This window comes from Excalfactoria chinensis, chromosome 1, assembly GCF_039878825.1.
Source record: "Excalfactoria chinensis isolate bCotChi1 chromosome 1, bCotChi1.hap2, whole genome shotgun sequence".
In the NCBI taxonomy this organism is placed as follows: Eukaryota; Metazoa; Chordata; class Aves; order Galliformes; family Phasianidae; genus Excalfactoria; species Excalfactoria chinensis.
In genome coordinates, this window is record NC_092825.1 from 13,685,329 (window position 1) to 13,707,348 (window position 22,020).

Below are 22,020 nucleotides of genomic sequence, written 5' to 3' on the forward strand. Positions count from 1 at the left end.
GTATAAAGATGATGATCTAATGTTCTCTAAAACAAAAAGTAAGAAAAGAAACCCCCAACGATAAATGAAACTGAAGGTTATGGCTGATTTGATCAAATCAATCGTAAAATGACCGTGGAACTAAAAATTACAAATGATTCATCACTGCACATGCAAAATAGGGACAAAATTCATTAGGATGAAGCTTTAACTATACCCTGTTCAAAGCACCAAGCACCAACGAATGAGTTCCCTCCAGCAGACACTGGCTTTTAATGACTTTTACTGTAAGCGTGAAAGCAGCATCTCCCATATTTCTGGAAGAACTGTTCTGATCATTCTTTGTATCTGAAACAGCAGAAAGCAGACTTCATCAGAAGAACAGATTTAATATTCTCTCCAATATTAACCCAATTTTACTAACCCAGTACTAGAACTAGACTGGACAAACAGTGTAAATGACTCAGCAGGTGTACTTTTAATTTTTTATGATGTTTTCAGAACACTGTATTCACAGAAACGGGAACCTCTCTGGATTTACCCTGTAGTATTGAGTACGCCGTGTTTGAAATGAGTTTCCATATATTTGTTCAGCACTTGCTGTGAAAATGTAAAATCATGCTAAAGAAATTTGCCCAGGGTACATTGCAACACATTATTACTTCCTTGAGCTATGTGATTTCTTGGTGTTCCTGATTACTTCAGAATGCCTCTTCCATCTTGGAAGGAAACATGATAAAGAAGACATAAACTATTCATGCTTCTTCACTTGGCAGCACAGCTGAGGGCAATTTTTACACAGAGATAACATCAGTGGGACATGAACATAAATTAAAGAACAAAGAATGGTCTATCAGATTTTCTTTTCTTGTAGTCATCAGTACTTGCAGTAAAATAGCAGTACAGAAATCCCTGAGATTTCCTTTAAAAGTCACTTCAGTATTCAGATGGATTCCGATTACCCCAAATGATTTTTAACACTCATTATTGCACAATTAATGTGCAAATTCCAATGCCCGCTTTGCACTCTCTGTGTTTCATTACATTTTAGGAGGACCTCATTTGAAGGATTCTCACAAAAAAAATACCCTGGCCTACATGAAAGAACAGATGTACAAGGTCTTAATCCTCCTGCTTATTGAAAAAGTTTGGCAGTACCAGCATTATAATTCATTGAATAGAAAGAAGCTGAAAACCTGTAATCCATCTGCATGTTAGAGGAGTGTATTGGTTGTTAATATACAGATGGTAGCAAATGCACAGAAGGAATAAGTAAAGGAAAATTCACCAGTGGTGGTGCCTTGGCTGAAGAAGCTGGGGCAGTCCTCACTGGTGAGCAATCTCCAAGAGATGCTGCCTTAGTGGGAGTCAGCCCTTAAATGAGGTCTCAGAGGGGATGGAGTCGAGCTCCACCCCTTCCGGGAGCACAGCTACATCACTCTCACCTGTGCTCCCACAGCTGACCCCATACTTGCCTCAGCTGATTAATCAGAGGTTCAGGCTGTGATTACCAATCTCCCATACAAGGAGTTTAACTAGTTTCAAAGTTATTGGCTTTGTAAATACTCAGCTAAAACTGCTGAAAGATAATAAGATACTGGAAAAATGAAATCAGTACCACGGGTCTGTACACTCACACTTAACATAGGGGGATACACAACAGTAAATAGTATACATGAGTTAAAAACTTCCCCAAACTCTATTAGAGGTAAAGAAGAACACATTTTTCCATTTGTAGATTGTCCTTAAAGAGATTTTTTAAGGGGGAAAGGAATTCAGTTTGGTTTCTCATCAATTTAGTTTGTCCTTTGCTGTGAAAAAATGGTGTACAGTAGTATATTTCATATCTCTGAATCACTATCTTGGTGTCAGAGATCCAATTCTGCTGTTCCTCTCAAGATACACTATCACAACAATTGCATTTTATATCAAACAATTGCATTTTGTACCAGAACAAACTATATGATAGCGTTATCACCACTTGCTCTCACTAAAAGATGATCTAGGATGACAGTATACAACCACAGCAATGGCTCCACAGTCATTCCCTTCATTCTTTACAGCAGAGCTGATGATGGGATATCAGCTGCGATAATTTCAGCCTGCTGCTTTCTATGAATGGGAAGTCTTCTATCTTGTACAATCTTAAAGATTTGGAGCTGCTCTGTTAAAACTTCAACTTTAGTAATTTTTTGGTAAAGGCTGTCACATAAGATGAGAAAGATTAAAACCCAGCTATCTAACTAAATTGTCCAATATGGTGTATGGTACCACACCAGTTATGTTTTCAGACAACTTACCAGGCATCATAAAGTGTAAAAGGACTCGAAGCGCTTCCAGTTGTACAGAGAGTGATTTTTCATGTTTCCTCATGGCTTTCACAACTTCAGATGCAGCTACTGTCATTATATCCAAATGAGGGAAACTGAAAACGTTATTTTCAAAATGAGTAAGAATACTCTAAGTATGTGCATTTCTAAGTTGCACACACATTTGCTTCTTAACTGTTAAGCACTGTGCAATATTCCTTTTGAACACTCTAAGTATGTTTTAGCTGCATAACAAATATGTTATTTTCATGCCATCACATGAATGCAAAGTATGTAATTAATTCAGTCTGAGACAACTGAGAGGTAATTCTCAATTCAGTCCAGAAAACTGATACACAATATTTCATTCAGAGTGAATGGTGGATTTACATATTTCACTTTTGATTCTATGTGAGAAGATACATCTTCCCTAACTTACTGCTCTCCAACTGCCATAAAATATTGATGATTTCCCAGATACATGCAGAATAAACAGGAAAATATCAATCACGTTAGGCTCAAATTTTGAAGAAATAAAAGCCTTTGCGGCCAAAGGCCACTAATTCACTTCTAAGGTAATTTTTCTTCTTTTACTTTATAAAACATTTTATTCCTACAAGAATGATTATGGAAGTTTTGAAATTTTCTTTTTTATAAAATCAAATTGTTTGTAAAAAGTTCTATGAATATATATTGAGTCTGACATTTTTTCACTGACAGCTTAGCATATATATAGGTTTTGGAGAAGGCTGGAAAAACTTGGCAAGACACTTGGAATGGAATCATGTTTCCACCCTATGCTAACATTTCTGAGTCACAGGTTTGTTTTGCACTCATGCTCTATAGCATTTGCAGAAGCCAGTATTGGCTTCTGAGAAGAAATATTATCACAAAATTTTTATTAAATGGAGTTAGTATTATGGGAATTTTCTAAGCTATCAATGGAATTTAGTGTGGCTAACAAGAGAGGCTAGATGTGATTCAGTGTCAGCCTTGTCATTTCTAACATCTATGAACTAGATAATAAACTAAATGTGATCAATTACAGCAGTGCATTTCTTTGCAGCAGACCTTCACTTTGGAAGCGGTCGTGTTATTTCTCAGTACATTACCTTCCTTCAAAAACATGATTCAGAATTCTGCAGGCGCTTTCAGCCACTTCAGGAGAATGTGGGTGTTTCCTCATTATATCCAAAACATTCATGTGTATTCCTTTAGCCAAAAGTGTCTTCCTGATATTTACTACAACACACAACAGCAAGCCTCACATAAGCAAGTCTCTCACTCTCTGTAGAGATCTCAAAAACATCACAATTTCTAACTTTTTCCTTTTTGATTTTTCTTCCTCAAAATCATACATGCTATAGAACTGTCATTTGGAATGGGAAATGATTCAAGCTGAAGCCTAATTCAATTTGCATATCTTAATTAAAAACATTACAGTCCCTGAGATGAGTAATAAGTTTAAATACATCTGCCATCTTTACTTGCACAAAGTTAACTTAAAGGAAGGAAAATATATTGCTTTACTTTTATTTAAATAACAAAACTCTTCATTGTTACAATGTTATATTAGGTGGCTCAGAAACTCAGCAATAAAACAATGGTTTCTCACCTAGAGAATGGTAATTAACTGTTAGTGTTTATCTTCCTATCTAGTCAGTGGTTTTCAATGTGCAGTCTAGAAACCACTTGAGGTCCATAACCATGTCAGTGGTATCTAACAAAAGAAGGCCAACTGTCTGCAGGCTTAAATACTCTACCCAGAGGTCCACATCTCCACTGAAAAATTTTGAGGGGGTCCACAAATTGAAAAGTTAGGAAACCAAGTTAGGGGACATAATCACAGCTGAAATGATCTTGAAAATTGTTATGCATATGCTCAGGTTTCTACACATGATTTGATTCACTGAAGTCAACAAGACTGCTCAAATCCCCTGTATGAAGCAAGAAAATATTGTCAGCAATGGTTACTCATGTGAGTTTCAACAAATACTGCTGATGAAATTTGAACATGACAAATACTTAAACAAGCATACAAAGAGGTGAGCCTCTCTTCATATTGTCTTGCAATTGCAACACGTTAGCTAACAATGACCTCTTTAATTCCACATAAGACTCCTAAATACTAGCTAACAGCAACTTTTCATAGCAAGATATACATTTCCTACTGAACACAACACGAAGTTACACTAAAACACAAAATAATATTCTAATCAATTTGAACACTGTATTCAAACAATACCACGCTTTAAACACTCTTCAATACCACAGCAATACTTTTAAGTGGAAATAGGAAGCAAAGATAGTTAAATTCCCTTACCATTCTGTTGTGACAAAACTGCCAAGGTACTAGCTGCTGCCTGAAACACTTCTTTTGAGGAGGAGTGCATCAGCATGGACAGCATCACTGCTCTATCTATGGGCAACCTTTCACAGACAAATAAATCAGTATACATTGACCATATTACAGCACAACTGTAGTTGAGTGCTAAAAATGCACTAAGCAACAAAAGCAAGTTTTTAGATTGTCTTCTCATGATTTTCCATAGCAACAGCTTTGCAAACTGTGTGTACTACCCTACTCTGAATCTCGCTGAATTCATTTTGCATCATGACTTCCAAGTAATTTCAGGTGCAGAAAGGAGTGAAAAAACAGACTTATCAACTTTGGAATGATTAATATTAGAAGAAACTCTGAGAAAAAGTATAAGTGAAATGGAAGTCTTACGCATGCCTATATTCTCCCTGATGAGCAGCATTCCCCCTGCCATGCCCTTTCATCTGACTTGTGGGAGAACGTGCACTGCTTTTCCATACTCATATCACAGTATCACAGTATCGTGCGAGTTGGAAGGGACCTTAGAGATCATTGAGTCCAACTCCCAGGATTTGAGCCTCCTATGTAGCAGAGTGGCACTTCTACCACTTGCACCACAGGGGGGATTCGAACCCGGACCTCTGGTGTTGCAAGGGGCACTTCTACCACTGTGCCACCGGGGCACACAACATATCCTAATCTTCTCTATATTTTCCACTCCTACATCTTTAATACTCCCTATTCTTGTTGCAACTGAAGAGGTTTCTTGCGAACAGTACAAATTAGTTCTATCAGACTGTGTTCTGATCCTTTATTAAAACACTAGCAATTTGGCTTGAGTAGAGGTTAGCATACTTGATGAGAAATAAATTTTCCATGTTGATTGCCATGCATTTCATCATGTATTATAAAACAAGTAAGAAAATAAAAATAATTTGGAACATGAGACCCCTCAAGTGGTGTAATAGTAGGCTTTTTTTTTTTCTAAAAGAAATAAAAATATTAACACTGACTGATTATCTCCATCTCCAATTTTCTCATGAAGACTGCGTTGATAAAGAAACAGGTTTTTCAAAGCCCAGCATGCAGCCTCCTAAAGAAGACAAGAGGAGGCAAAAGGATTAAAGAAATAAGTTTTAAGAATAACAAAATAAAATCTAAAAAACTCCAAATAGGTGGAGTGTTTTTCATTCTATGCCTATAGCAGGGGTGTTGGAACTAGATGATCCAACCCAAATCATTCTACAATTCCATAAAAAGATACAAATGGCTTTATGTAGAAATACAACAAAGTACTGACTGGCACATTCCTTGCCAGTTGGGGTAGGCCAGAGCTACAAGCATGTGTCAAACTCTCACTATCTGACTTTTATTTTGAGATTCATTTTAGATCAACATTAAGTCTTCTTCTGATGGGTCTGTGTTTTGCTGCCAACAGGTGTTTATATGACCAAGATTCCAGGTAGTAATTCTCAACCACTTAACTACATTTGATCCAAAAGAGCAACTGCAACTGGCTGAGGTGAACAAAGGTAAGAACGGCAAAAACAGAAAGATTTTTTCCTATAAGCTGATCCAGCCTCTGAGGCCTTGCTTGTTTGAGGATACAGGGGAGATAACTTTGTTCCTAAACATCTTATTTAATGAGTAAGGCAGTCTTTCCAAACCCCTATTATTCAGAAATACTCACCAGTACATCTGTATTTTTCCGGTGCAGTTCTAATGCTCTGTAACATGCTTCCAACCAGCACAATTTCTCTTCCTCCTCCTCTTCTTTTCTTTCCTCTAAGTCTCGGTTTAAGAATATCGTTTCAGCTTGAAATACAAGATATTTGCAATCAATTCTTAATGTAAAGACAAAACATTTACGTCTTAATCCTCCTGTAGTCATAGAACTACTCACATTGTCTATGTAGGAAAGTTAGTTGTATTAATGCTTTTCTAGGGAAGGGAAAGTCTTTTGACATAAATTCTGTGACAGAATTGAAAAATGTCTTTAGGGCTATAAAGGGAATCAAAAATTTTCTGAGGTAGTACTTTAGTGTATCTGTAATTAGGTAATTACATATCAGTCAAGGTTGAGGTTCTGAGAAGACCTGCACATACATGTTATGCTATATTACGTATTTACAAACAGAGCAACACACACATAAAATTTAACTGCACGTAACCACCTATCACAGAGCCACCTTCACTCTGAAGACTGAGGCCATTTAAAAGCACAAATTGAGAAATATTTGGTCCCACAAAGTGCAAAAAAAATGGAAAATAAATCATTTTATACCTGTGATTTTCAGCATTTTAGAAAAAATGTACCAATGCTGACTACATTACTTGAAGCTTACTGGATTGTGTGATGATTTCTAACATTTGCTTTTTTGAGGATTGTTACACAGCATTTCTAGTGACTTCTGTATTTCTCAATGACTAAGAGGATCAGCGTTTTGCCACTGGATGGCTAACTTCCGTTTAAAAATAGCAACTGGGATTCAAGGAAAAGTTTAAGCATTTTAATTCATTTCAGAAATCAAGCACAAGCTCTGATTTAGTGTTGCAGTGGCACAATATGAGCACTGCTGTGCATGGCAAACATGGCATCAAGTTAGCATCGTGGTTTCTAGAATTTTGTTATTAAGTAGGAATTACACAATGTTTGTCTATGAACAAGTAGGTTGCCCTGTTAGTATCTCTCAGTGTGACTTCCCAGCTCTGAACATTTGGCAATATGGCATGAACACAAGAATGTCATCCTATCATATTAACAAAATAAACCTTAACTAAGCATGCAGAAAATCAAAGCTGTCTTATTTGAGGCTTTCACATTACAGAAACGGAATTAAGAACAACAGTAAATTAAATAATAAACATTAAAACACTGATCTCCCTGTTTCCTAATTAAGTAATGTATTTATGTATTTAGAAATGAATTTACTCACTGAGAAGAGCTAAACAACTGAGGGCTGCAGCCTGTAACTTTGCATTTTCAGAATACGTTTTCACAGCCTTCACAATGACTTCTGGAACCTTATGTAACACAAGGATATTGAAAAAGTTTCCTGAAAGTAGATGAGGATATTAAGTGAACATAAACACATAACTAGTTTTAAATACATTTAGCATATTTTCTCAACACATAATGCAAAAACTGTGTATACCAAACACTCGAAGTATTTTTAGGGTTATTCACATACCATTATTTTATATGAGGAAAGAATACAACATAGAAAAAAAAAACAACTGGGATCTAAGTTCTTTGTGATGTTTTCTTAATACAAAGAATGAGGTTTAATGCAAAATGAAATATATGCTGTCAGCAAAATAAGAAGGATACAGTCTATGTATCATTTGCAGACTTCCTGACAGGAAGCAAAAGCAATCATGGTCTTGAATTCCTGCAATGATTTCATTTACCCTGCCAAGAGAGTGTTTTAACCCTGCCTTTCCTTCTGATTTTGTCCTTGTGAAATAGATCAAATGTACACTTGTAAATCCAGAACACATACATCATAAACAGTAGAAAAACTAGCTTTTAATGATAAATGTATTTAAAGCACAGCTTTCATCACAAGGTGTATGGTACATATTGAATGTTGAATACAAGGAATTCTACAAATGAAAGTAAGAAAAATAAAATAAAATAAAATAAAATAAAATAAAATAAAATAAAATAAAATAAAATAACTTCTCTATTTACGCATAATACAGCAACACCCACTTGATAAAATACAGCTCAATAACTATGGTTTCTATTTTGATATTTAATTTTAACTATAGTTTGTAACAATGAGAATCATACTAGCAGCATGAAAGGTGAAATTCAATTCTGCATCAGTGTTTCTCAAGTACTTGAGAAATACCTGTATTTGAGCTTCAAAAATGGAATTACATGCACAAGAAAAGCTAACCTCACTTCTTTACCAGTCTCATGTGATTGGCAGGAAGGACAACCTACCAACTTCACTCTTGTTTCCCTCACTGCCTGCTGCTGTGGACACCTCTTCCCATATCCCTCCCAGAGTGACAGCTTATCAAGAGGAAAGGCATCTGCTAAGCTGAAAGAAGAAGTAACAGATCTCGTGGCTGTTTAACTGCCACTATTACTCGTGACAAATGCATGTTCCAGGCTGACAGATGCCATGAAATCAGGTTGGTTGCACATAGGTCAGGATCATAGCATGTCAACAACGTTGCTGTGTCCCCATAAATGCTCTGTTACCATTCAGTTAGCCTTGTACAGGAAGCTGCTCAAGGGTAACATCACCTGTTGCCAAAGAGCTGCAAATACCACCTCAGAAGCCACCACGCTTTCTTTAAATGTTTATTTGGCTTTCTGGAGGGGGAAGTGGAAGTTGGTCTGGGTTGCACCCAAGTTTTATCTGTATTCTGTACAATATCTGCATGAAGGAGAGGAAACAGATGGTGATGGGATGAGATTGATTTGATTAACAGGATTTGTGCAGTGCTACCGGCATCTGAAGCAGCTTCAGGCCACCACCTGCAAGAAGTGGGAAGTCTAACTCATGAGAAAGACCTTGGCTGAGTGATGAGAAACCTGCCATGCAGCACAGGCTACTCCAGCTGCTACTCACAGTCTTTTTTAAAACAGCAGAGAGAAAAACATTTTTATTTTCATTTGAACTTCTTATTACATAATCCTCAGCAACTGCTCAGATCAGCTTACTACAACAGCAAGAGATAGCACAGAGCTGAAAAGAGGTATATCAAATGCCATTTAGACATCACTATTATTTTGCTTGATGTGACACCAGCACTTGTTAGCTGAGATGAACAAAGTACCAAAGCCAAGGGAACTCCAGCAAACTGCTTCTCTCATGGCTGCAGGCAGGGGCACTACAAGTGAGCAGGAATGAATGCAGTGCAGGTCTTTTGAACATTGGAGGAAAAACACAGCCCTGGCGATCGCTTCTCATTCCATAGCAGCAGCAAGTTCGCACACATCCAGCACTACCACTTCAAAAAATAGACCTAGAAGGATTTTTCTACCATTCTATAATAATGTTATATAGAATGGGACATCTACTGATCTGCTAACTCCTCCTTACTCTCTAAGCTTTTTGGGCAGCATCTGCCATTGCTACTAACATTTAACACCAAAAGACTCCAAACTGACTGTTACCGTGTGACCTCAACACCTTTCTATTGTTAGAAATACAGAGTAGCTCTAGTTGGCTTTAACAGTAGACATCAGTAATTCCGATTCTTACACAGTCGGACTGAGCTGACAAAAAATACAAACTGTGAACTTACCCAAAGTAAGCTTATGCAACAAGCAGCAACACACTTCCTGAACAGTTTCGCTATTGGGGAAATTTTTCATCATCTCTACTATAACATTGTAGCAGCGAACATTTCCAGACATGAGCACTTCAACATTGCTGGCTAAAGAAAAAGAAACAAAAGTTACTTCTTAAGAGAAAAAAACCCCAGTAATTCTGTTGTAATAGACTTTCATTATATAGATTTAGAAAACAGTTGTTGTGTTTCAGTTTTTGCTTGCAATTTGAGAAGAGGGTGGCATTTTTTTTCTTAGTCTTGCTGTAGAAAGCATTAATGACTTTCAACACTTGGAAATAATTCATTAAGTTCAGAGTCCATATTAACTTTCATGGACAGTAACCATTTGTATGTCTTAAAGAGGAACAGATTTATAATACAAGTTCAATATTATTACAGTATTATGATAAATATTTCACGGGGCACACAGCTGGGAAACAATCTAGAATTCTCTTTTCTAATAGATGTCATTTATTTGTTTTAACCATGTTCCTCTTTCGTTTTTAGAGTGAAAGTTACCAAGTCTGAATTTGGTTCAAATCAGTTCTACAAAATGATTGTTACGTATTGAGGGCATAGAAATATTCACCTAATGTTCCTATAATATTTTGGAAGTCAGTTCAAATTCTGTATTTCACAGAATCAAATAATGGTTGAGATTGAAAGGACCTCTGAGGTCAACTGAAACAACCCCTCTGATCAAGGAGGATCACCCTGAGCCAGAACCATGACCAAATGGTTTCTGAATATCTCCAAGGACAGGGATTCCACAGCCTCACTGGGTAACAAGTGCCAGGGCTCACTCACTTCACCCTATTTACAGTTCATTATGCAGGTCAGATAAATCAATGGGACAGTCAAACCACCCAGTAAAACGATGGAATGCACCCTTTTCTATCGAGGACAGCAATCTTGCATTTAGTAATCAAAAACAAAATAGCATTGCAGTAACTAAAAACACCGTGCATGAAAGAAACCTTGCAGTAGATAATCTTGGACAAAATCCTGGCCCCAAAATTGTTGACTACAGAGAAAGCATAATTAACTGCATATTTACATCCTGCAAGATCAAAGCAGCGCTACATACACAGTGAGACCCCATTTCCCAGGACCAGCTAGAGAAAAGGAGAGGGAATGTGTCTCATCTAATCTTAACCACCAAAATTTGGACATCAAGGATAACACAGAAACTGACAAGGAGATCTGAGCAGTCCATAATTCAGGGAATAACAGGTACCTCTGTTAGCCTGAGGTAAAATTCCCACTGGAGGTGCCTGTTTCTCCCCATTAAATATAGGAGAAGCCTGGACAGATCACAGAATCACAGAATCATAAGGGTTGGAAGGGACCTCCAGAGATCATTGAGTCCAACCCTCCATCCAAAGCAGGTTCCCTACACCAGGTCACACAGGCAGGCATCCAGGCAGGTCTTGAATCACCTCCAGAGAAGGAGACTCCACAACCCCCCGGGGCAGCCTGTTCCAGTGCTCCGTCACTTCGGTAAAGAAGTTCTTGCATACATTCATGCAGAATGTATGCCAATACATTCCTCTGCCAATGACTAACATTTAAATGGCAAAACTCATGTGATGCATCACTTCCCTACAGACTTTGGTGAACAGCTGGCAGTAAAGCAATTTCTCATTCAGCCAAGATGACTGAGATTAGACAGAGTACTTGGACTGCACTTGAACAAACAGCCACCATTCCATTTTTCATGACATATGAGCTGAAACAAAGCTTGTGTGTGTACTGCATAATTTTCTCCAAGGTGGCTCCTCCAACGTGCACGTAATGTGCAATATGATAGCGCAAGAGTATGAACGCTGGCCTAAGTACCCTTGCTTTGCATATTCATGCACAAGCTATCTTTTTTTTCCCCTATTTTCACTCCTTCACATCAAAAATTAAAAGTGCTAACTCTAAAAAGAACACCTACCTTGAACCAAATCATTGTCATGGCCTCCTCTTGGAACCGTTACGCTTTGTCTAAGTAATTATTTCTTTTAAAAGTCCTTAAAATTTGGCACCCTATTCCTTAGTAAATGGCAATATCTTCTGGGTTAACGAACAATTATTTCTGGCTTAAGGAATGCTTAATTTTTAAACACAAACTGGAAAAGCAAAAAGCTTGTGAATGAGAAACTAAACAGCTCAGAGTCTGACGAAATGTGGGAAACTACAGCCTAGTTCCTGTTCTATGGCATTCTCTGGGCCAGAATGCTTCCTATACAAATGGACAGGATGCACAAAGCACCGCGAGAATCCACAATGTGTGCAGTGCTATCCGTGTTCCTCATTGCAGACATCACTGAATGTTCAGAGGGGTGCTTGAGCCAAAAACCATTTCTGAGGCCTGGCTTGCACTGGGAAAGCTTCCCCTGTGGAATAGCCTCTACCAGCAATGTTTTTTACAGGCTACATATACTCACTGAATATACATCTGGTCAGTAAACAAATCTTATTATTCAATCATTTTTAAAAGGCAGAGCACTTGAAATTTAACCCCTATGATAAGTATCTTAGTTACCACCTATTCTGAGCAGAAGAAATGTTCATTATGGGGGATTTAATTACTATAAGAATGGCTGAGAAGGAAAAAGTCTTGTTAAAAATCACAAGTCAGTATTTCCCACAGAAAACAAACAAGTGATTTGCCTGACAGCTCCCAACCAATTCTCACTGCAAAGCTGTACCCTCTGGCAAAATGAGTCACCATTTTTGAGGCATTAACATCAGTTTATCTCTGGAAAGACATGGAAGTTTATTTTCTTCACTGTCACTGAAAGATTACCAGGCACTGAGGCGAGTTGATGAAAGATATGGGAAGAATGGTTTTCAATAAAGCACTTACTTGGGCCAGCTAAGGAATGTAATGAATAAAGTGCAGGAAGAATCACCTCTTCTTTCTCTGGAAACTCTTTAAATACTTCCAGTATGATCATATGATCTTTGCTTTCAACAAATTCAGTCAGCTGCTCTTCTGGAACTAAATTAAAAAGGAAAAGAAAGACAGTATGTTTTAAGGAAATAATTCATATTCTGATACAAGATACTCCATACCCGTACTCTCCATTCTCCTCAATTAAGATTCCTTTTACAAAAACTGAGCCACTTTACTAGGAGCTTTTTCTAGACTACATTTTCTGTAACTGAGTTCTGGCTTCTAAATGCTTTCCTATGATTAATTTGCAAAATTGCCTTTCAGTCCTTTTCAGAGAACAAAGTTCAGGTGTTCCTCCCCAAGACAGAATGTAAGTAATGGAATACAGTGAAAATGGCGATGGAATGTCATTTCATATACTCCATGACTTTATTTCAATTATCAACTTTTTTGATAATGGAGTTCTTTCCATAAAGACTACAACCATGCTCTAATAATATCTTACCTTCATTGTAATAACAGGTTAAGGTTTTTCCCTAAGTGCTCCCTATCATTTCTGCTAACACAACTGCAGTTGTGCAGTGAACCAGTTTATGCAGTGAACCAGTTTGTGCAGTGATCCAGGTGGAGAACAAACCCCATGCTTTAATTTTTCTTAGCAGAAACATTTTCTGAATCAGTTTTGTGATAAAGGTACAAACATTCACGTTATGATAACTGAGAAGGTATCTGAAAGTCAGGTTAAAGTAGCCAGGGGCAGTCAGGGAACTTGTATTACTACTACCACTGAGAAGAAGGTATGTAGCTCCATAACCAGAAGTTTGTAGATCTGTAGGAATCAAGCACTTATTACAAAAAGCATGCACAGAAAATCTAAGAAGTTGAAGCATCCATGGAGTCTGAAGAAAAAAGAATGGCAGGGTGAAGGTATTTTGGGAGAGTAAAAGAGGGAAAGAAAAGCAGAAAATAGTTCCAGGCACACACGTGGGAGAAAGACCTAGAAAAAGAAGCAACATAAAATGATGTCAGAAAGAAGAGATCTGAAGAACTGGAGACCTTTGGATGTCTCTTTTGATGAAGAACTGGATGTCTTTGAAGCAAAAAAGTACAGCAATTGTAGCAGTAGTATTTCTCAATATTAATTTTTAAGCAAGAAGCTCAATACAAAGAAAAACTGCTTACAACGATGGCATTGCTGGCCATAACACATATGCAGTTCCTAAAAACTTTGTGGAAATGAAATACATAGTGACATAATTCCTTCAAAGAAAGGCAGAACAGATACGTACAGTATGCACTGATATATACTTAATGTTCAGTACTATCAGGATCAAAAGCAGAAGGATGTGTCTTCTAAAGTGCATAGATTTGATTGTTTTTAGATTTGTTCACACTTTCCTGGCAACCTAACATTTACCAGTCTTTAAATAAGCGGCCTTGCTTGTTGAGAATTAAAATCAAATGTCACTGCTCTTTGTTCCATTGTTCCTAACTTTGAATCCCATCAGTTAGAAATGCAGCAACACTTTTCATACTCATTTATCTAACTCAGAAATGCTGCCTAGAAAACCTGTTTTCTAACTATTTCAAAGAACACGTTTAATACACTTAATCTGAAATGTAAGAATCCTCTTTTTTTTCAGTTAAATAGGTAACTGCAGTTCCTTCCCAACCTATAAATTTTTCTAACTTAATAACACACAAGATACAAATACCTTTTTCAAAAAGCTTGTATAATGCTTTACATCCATGTTGCTGGATCTCTTCATTTTTAGGGAAGGTGTGCATGGCATTAAATACCAAGGAAAACACATCCACTTCTTCCTCCAGGAGCAGGAAAGCAATTACATCTAAATAGAAGAGATTATATGTTGAGCTGATGCATTCTCAACATGTTTACTGAAGCACTGTACTTAACCATTACAATCCCAAAGTCTTTAATTCTGCCCCTAAAATGCACTCAGGTGGCTCCAATCCAGGTTTTTGTAGAACAGAAGAGGCTGCTATTTCTTAAGGTCATATTTTAGAATACAATCGGTATGTTCTAAAACATTACTGGCAAAGAAGATAGTTTCCCCTCCATACTCTTGCTCTCACTTTGCACTGGCACTTGTCAGACCTCTCAATGAGCCAGTTCAACTTGCTAAACTGGTAGAAAATTAACCAGTTCAAGAAGACACTTCTTTCAAGCTGAAGAATCTCACTGACAAATAAAATTGCTGCAATAAAGAGGGCTGGAATACATTTACAGAGCAAAGAAAATAGGGTGAACCATAACATTTGCCCATCTGCATCATGAAATTCTATTTGCACTCACAGAATCACAGAACCACAGAATGACCCGGGTTGGAAGGGACCTCAAGGATCATGTAGTTCCAACCCCCCTGCCTAGCAGGGCCACCAAACATATGCCTTTACTAGATCAGGTTGCCCAGAGCCCTGTCCAACCTGGTCTTGAACACCTCCAAGGATGGGGCATTAACAACCTCCCTGGGCAGCCTGTTCCAGGACCTAACCACTCTCCTAGTAAAGAACTTCCCCCTAACATCCAACCTAAATCTTCCCTCTTTTAACTTAAAACCATTTCCCCTAGTCCTGCTATTATCAGCCCTTTCGAAGAGTTTACTCCCCTCCTGGGAGTAAGTTCCCTTCAGGTACTGAAAGGCTGCAATGAGGTCACCCCGCAACCGTCTCTTCTCCAGGCTGAACAAACCCAACTCCCTTGGTCATTGTGGCTGATCACTTCCAGCTAGAGTGCAATTCACGTTTTTGGGCTTAGAGATGGAAAGAATACTAGCAGCCTTCTCTGACAACGTGACAAGGTACAATTTGAAATATTTTTCTGAATTAAGATAGTTGGAATGAGAGTTTAAGTCTATAATTAAAAGGAAGAGGAAATCAGATTCATGAGGTAACGATCTTAAAAATAGACTAATCAATAGCATTCAGCATTTTCCGAATGTGCCTGTCTCATTCTGCTGCTTCTAGCAGAAAACTGGACAGCCAGATGAGCTTTAAGTACCAAAAATAAAGTCTAGTCTTTATTCTGTAAACTAGGCTGATTCTAATGTTTTCTAAAATCAGTGGAACAATAATTTAGTTTTATATGCTACCGTGAATAAAGCTAGCAGAATGCCTCCCTTGCAGTCACTCTTTAATTTCAACAGCTTAGGACTGTGAAAAAAAGGTCTCAGTATTTGGTAAGATTAGGTCTCTGCAGGGCAGAATAACAAATACAGCAGAGGTGATTTTATTCCGTTCAAGTCTACAAACCAGTACTAAAGGAATCAAGTCAGACTGCCACCAAGTTTATACTTCGCTAAGAATAAGCTCTTACTTATTTAACTTAATTATACAGCAAGTATTTGTGCCTATGCTAATAACAAGCTGGCAAAATTAATCAGCCATGTTCTTCATGGCCTTGCAATTAGAAGATTCCTTTCTGCCTAGTTCAAAAAAGGTGTAAAACAGTACTGTTATTACTTTGCATATGAGTACAAATGACTTTGGAGAGTAAAACAGACAAACCAGGGCAAAGCATACGGTCACACAATTCAGAATCACAGTTCTGTGTTTTAAAGGCTCAGAGAAAGTAGGAAAATAAACAGACAATACCTGACATCAGGAGTAGATTTAATGCTTTTAGTCCTATTACTGAGAGATTTACATTTCCTTTGTGGACTGTGAGCATTTTAAGAATTTGCCTAAAAATTAAAAAACAAACAAAAAAACAAAAAAGGGAAGAGTTATAGATAAAGAACTACCAACATACTTTTAAAATCAAAGTTAATTAAAAAACAAACAACAACAACAAACAAGAACAGTTGCAGTTTTTGAAGTCATTTAACTGTTAATTAAGTGTGTATACTTCTATTCATTCTACAGGAGACAAGTGTTACCCAGAACAGAATTATCCTACAGAAAGCAGGGCCGTGGGGTGCAGCAGGTTGCAGATGGTATGGCAGCGTTCTGTTTGTTGCAAGGGTGAAGTTGCAGTGAATGATGAAGGATTTGTTATTTCTCAGCTAAGGGATCTGAACAGCATCCTGCAGAATTCTACCCTATCCAAAGCTCTGTTCTACAGCACTTATGTGACGCTGGACAAATCACTACCAAGTGTTTCACAGACTGGCAATTGTAGACTCTCCTTTCTGGCTGAGCCAACTTAAAATTCACAAATATTAACCTCTGACATGTTGCAAGTCGAATCAAATAAAGTTGAATTCTTAAACACTAAGAGAGTCAAGCAATGGTAGTCAATCTGAAAAATCCAGAGCATGTATCATATTAGGGACCTAAGCATAAGTTGATGCTTCTAACATCGCTTACTAAGATGGTGACCTCAAATCTGTAATAACTCCTCCATAAACAAGATTGTAAAGCTCTAGACAATACCGATGAATGCAAAGAAAAGCCAAGAAGAAATTAATAGGTCAGTTCTCAGGTAAGGTATCAAAGATAAAGCAGTGGGCCATATGTCGAATAATGATGATGTTGTGTGCCTTGTTAATGCCTAATCTTAGACACCAGGATTTCCTCTTCGTATTTATTTCTTAATGTTTAAAATTTATTTTTTATTAAAAGTTTTATTTCTTTTCTCACCATACTATGATGTTGCTAACATAAATCTCTCCTCTTTTGGAGAGCTACTGCAGTAGCTGTGATGATCAAGGTACACAGAAGAGGGCTAGAAAAAATATGGTGTGGATTATCTTAAGAATGGAAAATAAAATCCAACTAAATGCAGATGCTTCTTTCTTTCTTTCTTTCTTTCTTTCTTTCTTTCTTTCTTTCTTTCTTTCTTTCTTTCTTTCTTTCTTTCTTTCTTTCTTTCTTTCTTTCTTTCTTCCTTCCTTCCTTCCTTCCTTCCTTCCTTCCTTCCTTCCTTCCTTCCTTCCTTCCTTCCTTCCTTCCTTCCTTCCTTCCTTCCTTCCTTCCTTCCTTCCTTCCTCCCCCCCTCCCTCCCTCCCTCTCCCTCTCTCTCTCTCTCTCTTCTTTCTTTCTTTCTTTCTTTCTTTCTTTCTTTCTTTCTTTCTTTCTTTCTTTCTTTCTTTCTTTCTTTTTCTTTCTTTCTCTCTTCCTCTCTTCCTCTCCTCTCTCTCTCTTTCTCTCTCTCTCTTTCTCTTTCTTTCTTTCTTTCTTTCTTTCTTTCTTTCTTTCTTTCTTTCTTTCTTTCTTTCTTTCTTTCTTTCTTTCTTTCTTTCTTTCTTTCTTTCTTTCTTTCTTTCTTTCTTTCTTTCTTTCTTTCTTTCTTCTTCTTTCCTTCTTTCCTTCTTTCCTTCTTTCCTTCTTTCTTTTTTCCCCCCCCACTTCAAACTCTAAACAGATTCCTCCCTGAAGTTTCTGTATGCACACTTTGGATACTGGCACTTGAGTCCTGAAGCAAATTCTTGGCCAAGCATACAGCTCTAATGGACAGACTCAGTATCTGGGGGATGAATCAACAAAAACAAGGAGCCACCCTAATCAAGCTGGTAGAGTAACTAACACTCATAAATGTGGTTCCTTAACCTCCTGATTAAAATGTTCTAGTCTTAGGCATTCCCAATGCACTTCATTGTCAATTTGCAGACATGAGTGTACATGCGTACCCACGTGGAAACAGTAGCATGAAGATTTCATTACCTCCTTGCTTGGTACTCAGCTGTGGACAGTACAGTGGGAAGGAATGCAGCCAAAACAGCTCTCCTGAACTGACCAAAGAGATACCCCACACCATGTAATGTCATGTTCAGCAATAATACTGGGGGAAGTTTGCCAAGGGTTGCTGTTGCTTGCGGACAGGCTGGACATTGGTGGACTGGTGGTAAATTATTGCTTTTATGCCATTTCCTTTGTTTTATTAATTTGTACTCTTTTACATATTGCAATGTCTTTATCTCAGATGACATTTCCAGCAGCTGGAAACCAGAGTAATTTTCTAAGGACCAAGAGATTAACAGTATCATTAGAGTTACTGTACCACCCAGAATCATTTAATTAACAAGCCTCATGAAGAAATCTCAACTAGCTGGTACAGCTTCACCTCAGTTATTTATTGTTCATGAAAAGCAACAAAAAATCCCATATGCTTTCTAACAAAAACAAGGCAGTTCATGCCCCTGCTGACTTTGTACTCTAGCCACCATTAAAAAAAAAACAAACCACAACAGACATACCACAAGTTCATGTAAGTGACATAACAATAGCAGCCTTTCTAAGGAAGGATATGGTGAAGATTGTAAAAGCAGAGAAAGATTTACTCGTAGAGTCATAGGGCTGTAGCTCCTTAATGGCATTATCTGCCTTGAACAAGGCAACCTGTCAAAGGGAGAGAACACCAAACCAAGCCCTTCTCTCCTGTTTGTATTATACTTGCATCTCTGTCACGGAACAACTTCAGTTAACCTTTGCCAGTCTTCGTGCCATCTAAACACAACCACTTTTGGTTAGGCTCCCTCAGCAGACAATGGAGAGATATGGGCGTGTTCAAATCAAGCATGCCTTGCTTTAGCATTGCTCATTGCAACGATGGAAAGAATCATCCTCTGAAGGTAACTGTGTCCTTTGACTTCACAGGTAGTTGAGGTGACTACTTTAAATACTTTATTTTCAGACAACTATGATCAGGTGCAAGAAACACCCTGTCTTGATTTATACCACTTGAGACTTGTGGATATAACACATCATACTTGTGAATAACACATACACAAAACTGCCCAGGTGATACTGTCTATTAAAATAAAACATCTTCACAGCCACAGCATCCCAGAATCACTGCAATTGGCAAGGACCTCAGAAGATCTCTTAATTCAGCTCCTCTCCCTGGCACAGGATCGATTATAGCTGATTGTGCAGAGCCATGGACAGTCAGGTTCTGAATATCTCCAAGGCTTAGAACTTTACAGCCTCTCTGGGCAACCCTTTTCAGTGTCTCATCAATCTCAAAGTATTAAAAAAATAACTGATTGGGTTTTTTAATGTTTAAGAGGAATTTTCTCTATTTCAATTTGTGCCTAATGCATCCTATCACTGGGCACATCCCAGAGATGAGGCTCAGTTTTCTTTATTCCCCCCATCAGTTAATTTATGCACACAGACAGACAAGACCCCTGCTTGTGCGAGTCATTTATTGTAAAACCTAAAGAAATCCATAAAAGTCTTTATATAGAAGCTGATGTAATAACTTTACATAAATACACTTTATTGCATATTTACGCTACCATGATATAAAACATTTTGAAAGACTCTTTGCATACAACATACTTACTGGTGAACACCCAGTACTTCCCAGTCCTTCCCAACATCCTTAAGAGCAATGTTCTGTAGAGTGCTTGGACAAATTTCTATCAGTTTGCAAAGAAGTGACCAACCCATCTGTAAAATAAAAATACAGCTATTGTAGAATAGATACTCCATTTGGAACCCCAGTGTTGTGTTTTAATACCCCAGCTTTCAGAAGATACATGTTCTGAAAAGATACCTAGCTAAATGAGAGATAATTAATTAACACTAGACAAGACAAAGGACACAAAAAATCAAGAGGTGAAAGTAAAACATGCTAATGATTCACAGTGCATCACCTGGAGCAACACACCACCTTGAGGCTAGTGAACACACACATAAGAGATGCTTAGAGAGAAAAAAGACAGGAGATCCATAGTATTCCATCATGGGCCTCTAAAGATCACTGGACTATTGCAGCTGTTCCAGCTTCACTGAAGCACAGCACTCGCCATAAGAATTTGATGCTTAATTGCAAATGATGAGGACAAAAGATGTATTCATTTTTGGAAACTGTCACTCTAAGTCAAGTGCCTGGACTTTCAAATATCAAAAAATAATGCTGAAAATCAACAAGATAAATAAACTGAAAAAAATGCTCCTCTCTGGTTGTCCATGTTGGAGAAATCTGTTCCCTGTTCCCTGATACTGGAACAATGGTCTTTATCATTATGACAGCACGCTGGGCGTATCAGCCTTCAAGCTGATAAAACTGAACATGCGGATGATAGCACTGAGAAAAATCCATGCGAAAAAAAAGATTAGCTGATGAACAAGAAAACCCTGCTGTACTGGAAGAGGAGAGCTGAAAAAGGTCAAAAGTTCAAGATAGAATGGATTTTACATATAGAAATGGAAACAAAGCATTCCTGGTCATGTCAAAAAAAAAAAAAAAGAAAAGAAAAAAAGAACAAAAAGTGGAAGTAGAACTGTGTGCTGTATAAATAGGGTTTAAACAGAAGATAACAATCCCTGTGGCAGGGGGTTTGGAACACGATGATCCTTGGGGTCCCTTCCAACCCGTGATGCTATAATTTAGGTATAGCTCAAAAACAATACGCACAATTAAACCAGATTTCAGCAGAAGAGTTATATAAAGGCAAGACAAGGTCAAGACAAGACAGCTACCAAAAAATGGAAAGTAAGAGGCCTTTTCTGTGGAGTGTAACTGCAGAGTTCATAGAGATTCTGTGATCTCTAATCCTGCAGCATGAAAGACAAGAGACACGAGCAGCATAGACTACAAACTTGGCAGCTTTCATGACTGCTTTGGCATGTCTATGAAAAAGGTGATGTAGCTCCCAAGGCAAGAGGATTCTGAGAATACTTCATAGGTCACAGGCACCACGTTCACGCTGTCTGCAGTAGCTTTGCTTTTGTTGTAGTGTGTATTTGCAGAGCCAAATATCTTAAGCTGATTTAACTCTTCAACTCAAACTTGCAATTTGAGCTTAACCATGAGTCAGTTGTCATGATCTTCCCCTGCTTAGGCAGTGAGCTGACTTGCTCTGTGTTAAAGTGTAAACCAATTACTGTGGACAGTGAGGACAATTAGTCTAGGCTGCGTGACAGTCTCAATCAACTTCTGAAGAATAGTCTTAGCGACCACCAAAGCTCCCCAGTATGGGGCTATATATCATCTCATTTTCCTTGTTCAAAGCAACAAATATCAAATCTGCAAGGCAAATACATTGCAGAGGTGACCATTAATGGATACCCTGTATTCTACTGAAAAAAGATTCTGAAATACCATTTTCTGCCATAGTAATTGCTAAGCTTAGAACCCAATGAAAATTAGCACAATGACTTTACAGAAGTAACTTCTGTACTAAAATGGTCTCTGATACTGATATTTCTATTGATCACTTCTGCTTGGATTATTGTGACTCCAAGTGTGCCAAACATTTGTAAGGACTGTGGAGCCAGGGAAGTCAGAAGCAAACATGTGACCCACTGATATGCGGTCAGTT

At 37.8% G+C, this 22,020-nt stretch overlaps 1 protein-coding gene across 4 annotated transcripts in view; it reads right to left on the minus strand.

Moving 5' to 3' along the window:
- The window catches only part of LRRK2 (leucine rich repeat kinase 2), a 64,657-nt gene that overhangs the window by 39,941 nt on the left and 2,696 nt on the right, over positions 1-22,020 (minus strand). For all 4 annotated transcript variants that reach the window (XM_072326633.1, XM_072326632.1, XM_072326631.1 and 1 more), the window contains 12 exons: positions 20,037-20,143; positions 16,403-16,491; positions 14,503-14,637; positions 12,758-12,892; positions 9,877-10,008; positions 7,545-7,664; positions 6,299-6,423; positions 5,622-5,701; positions 4,612-4,718; positions 3,401-3,530; positions 2,280-2,404; positions 197-327 (listed from right to left, as the gene is read on the minus strand). In XM_072326633.1, coding sequence (XP_072182734.1) covers positions 197-327; positions 2,280-2,404; positions 3,401-3,530; positions 4,612-4,718; positions 5,622-5,701; positions 6,299-6,423; positions 7,545-7,664; positions 9,877-10,008; positions 12,758-12,892; positions 14,503-14,637; positions 16,403-16,491; positions 20,037-20,143 — 1,416 coding nt within the window. The remainder of the gene's footprint in view (positions 1-196; positions 328-2,279; positions 2,405-3,400; positions 3,531-4,611; positions 4,719-5,621; positions 5,702-6,298; positions 6,424-7,544; positions 7,665-9,876; positions 10,009-12,757; positions 12,893-14,502; positions 14,638-16,402; positions 16,492-20,036; positions 20,144-22,020) is intronic.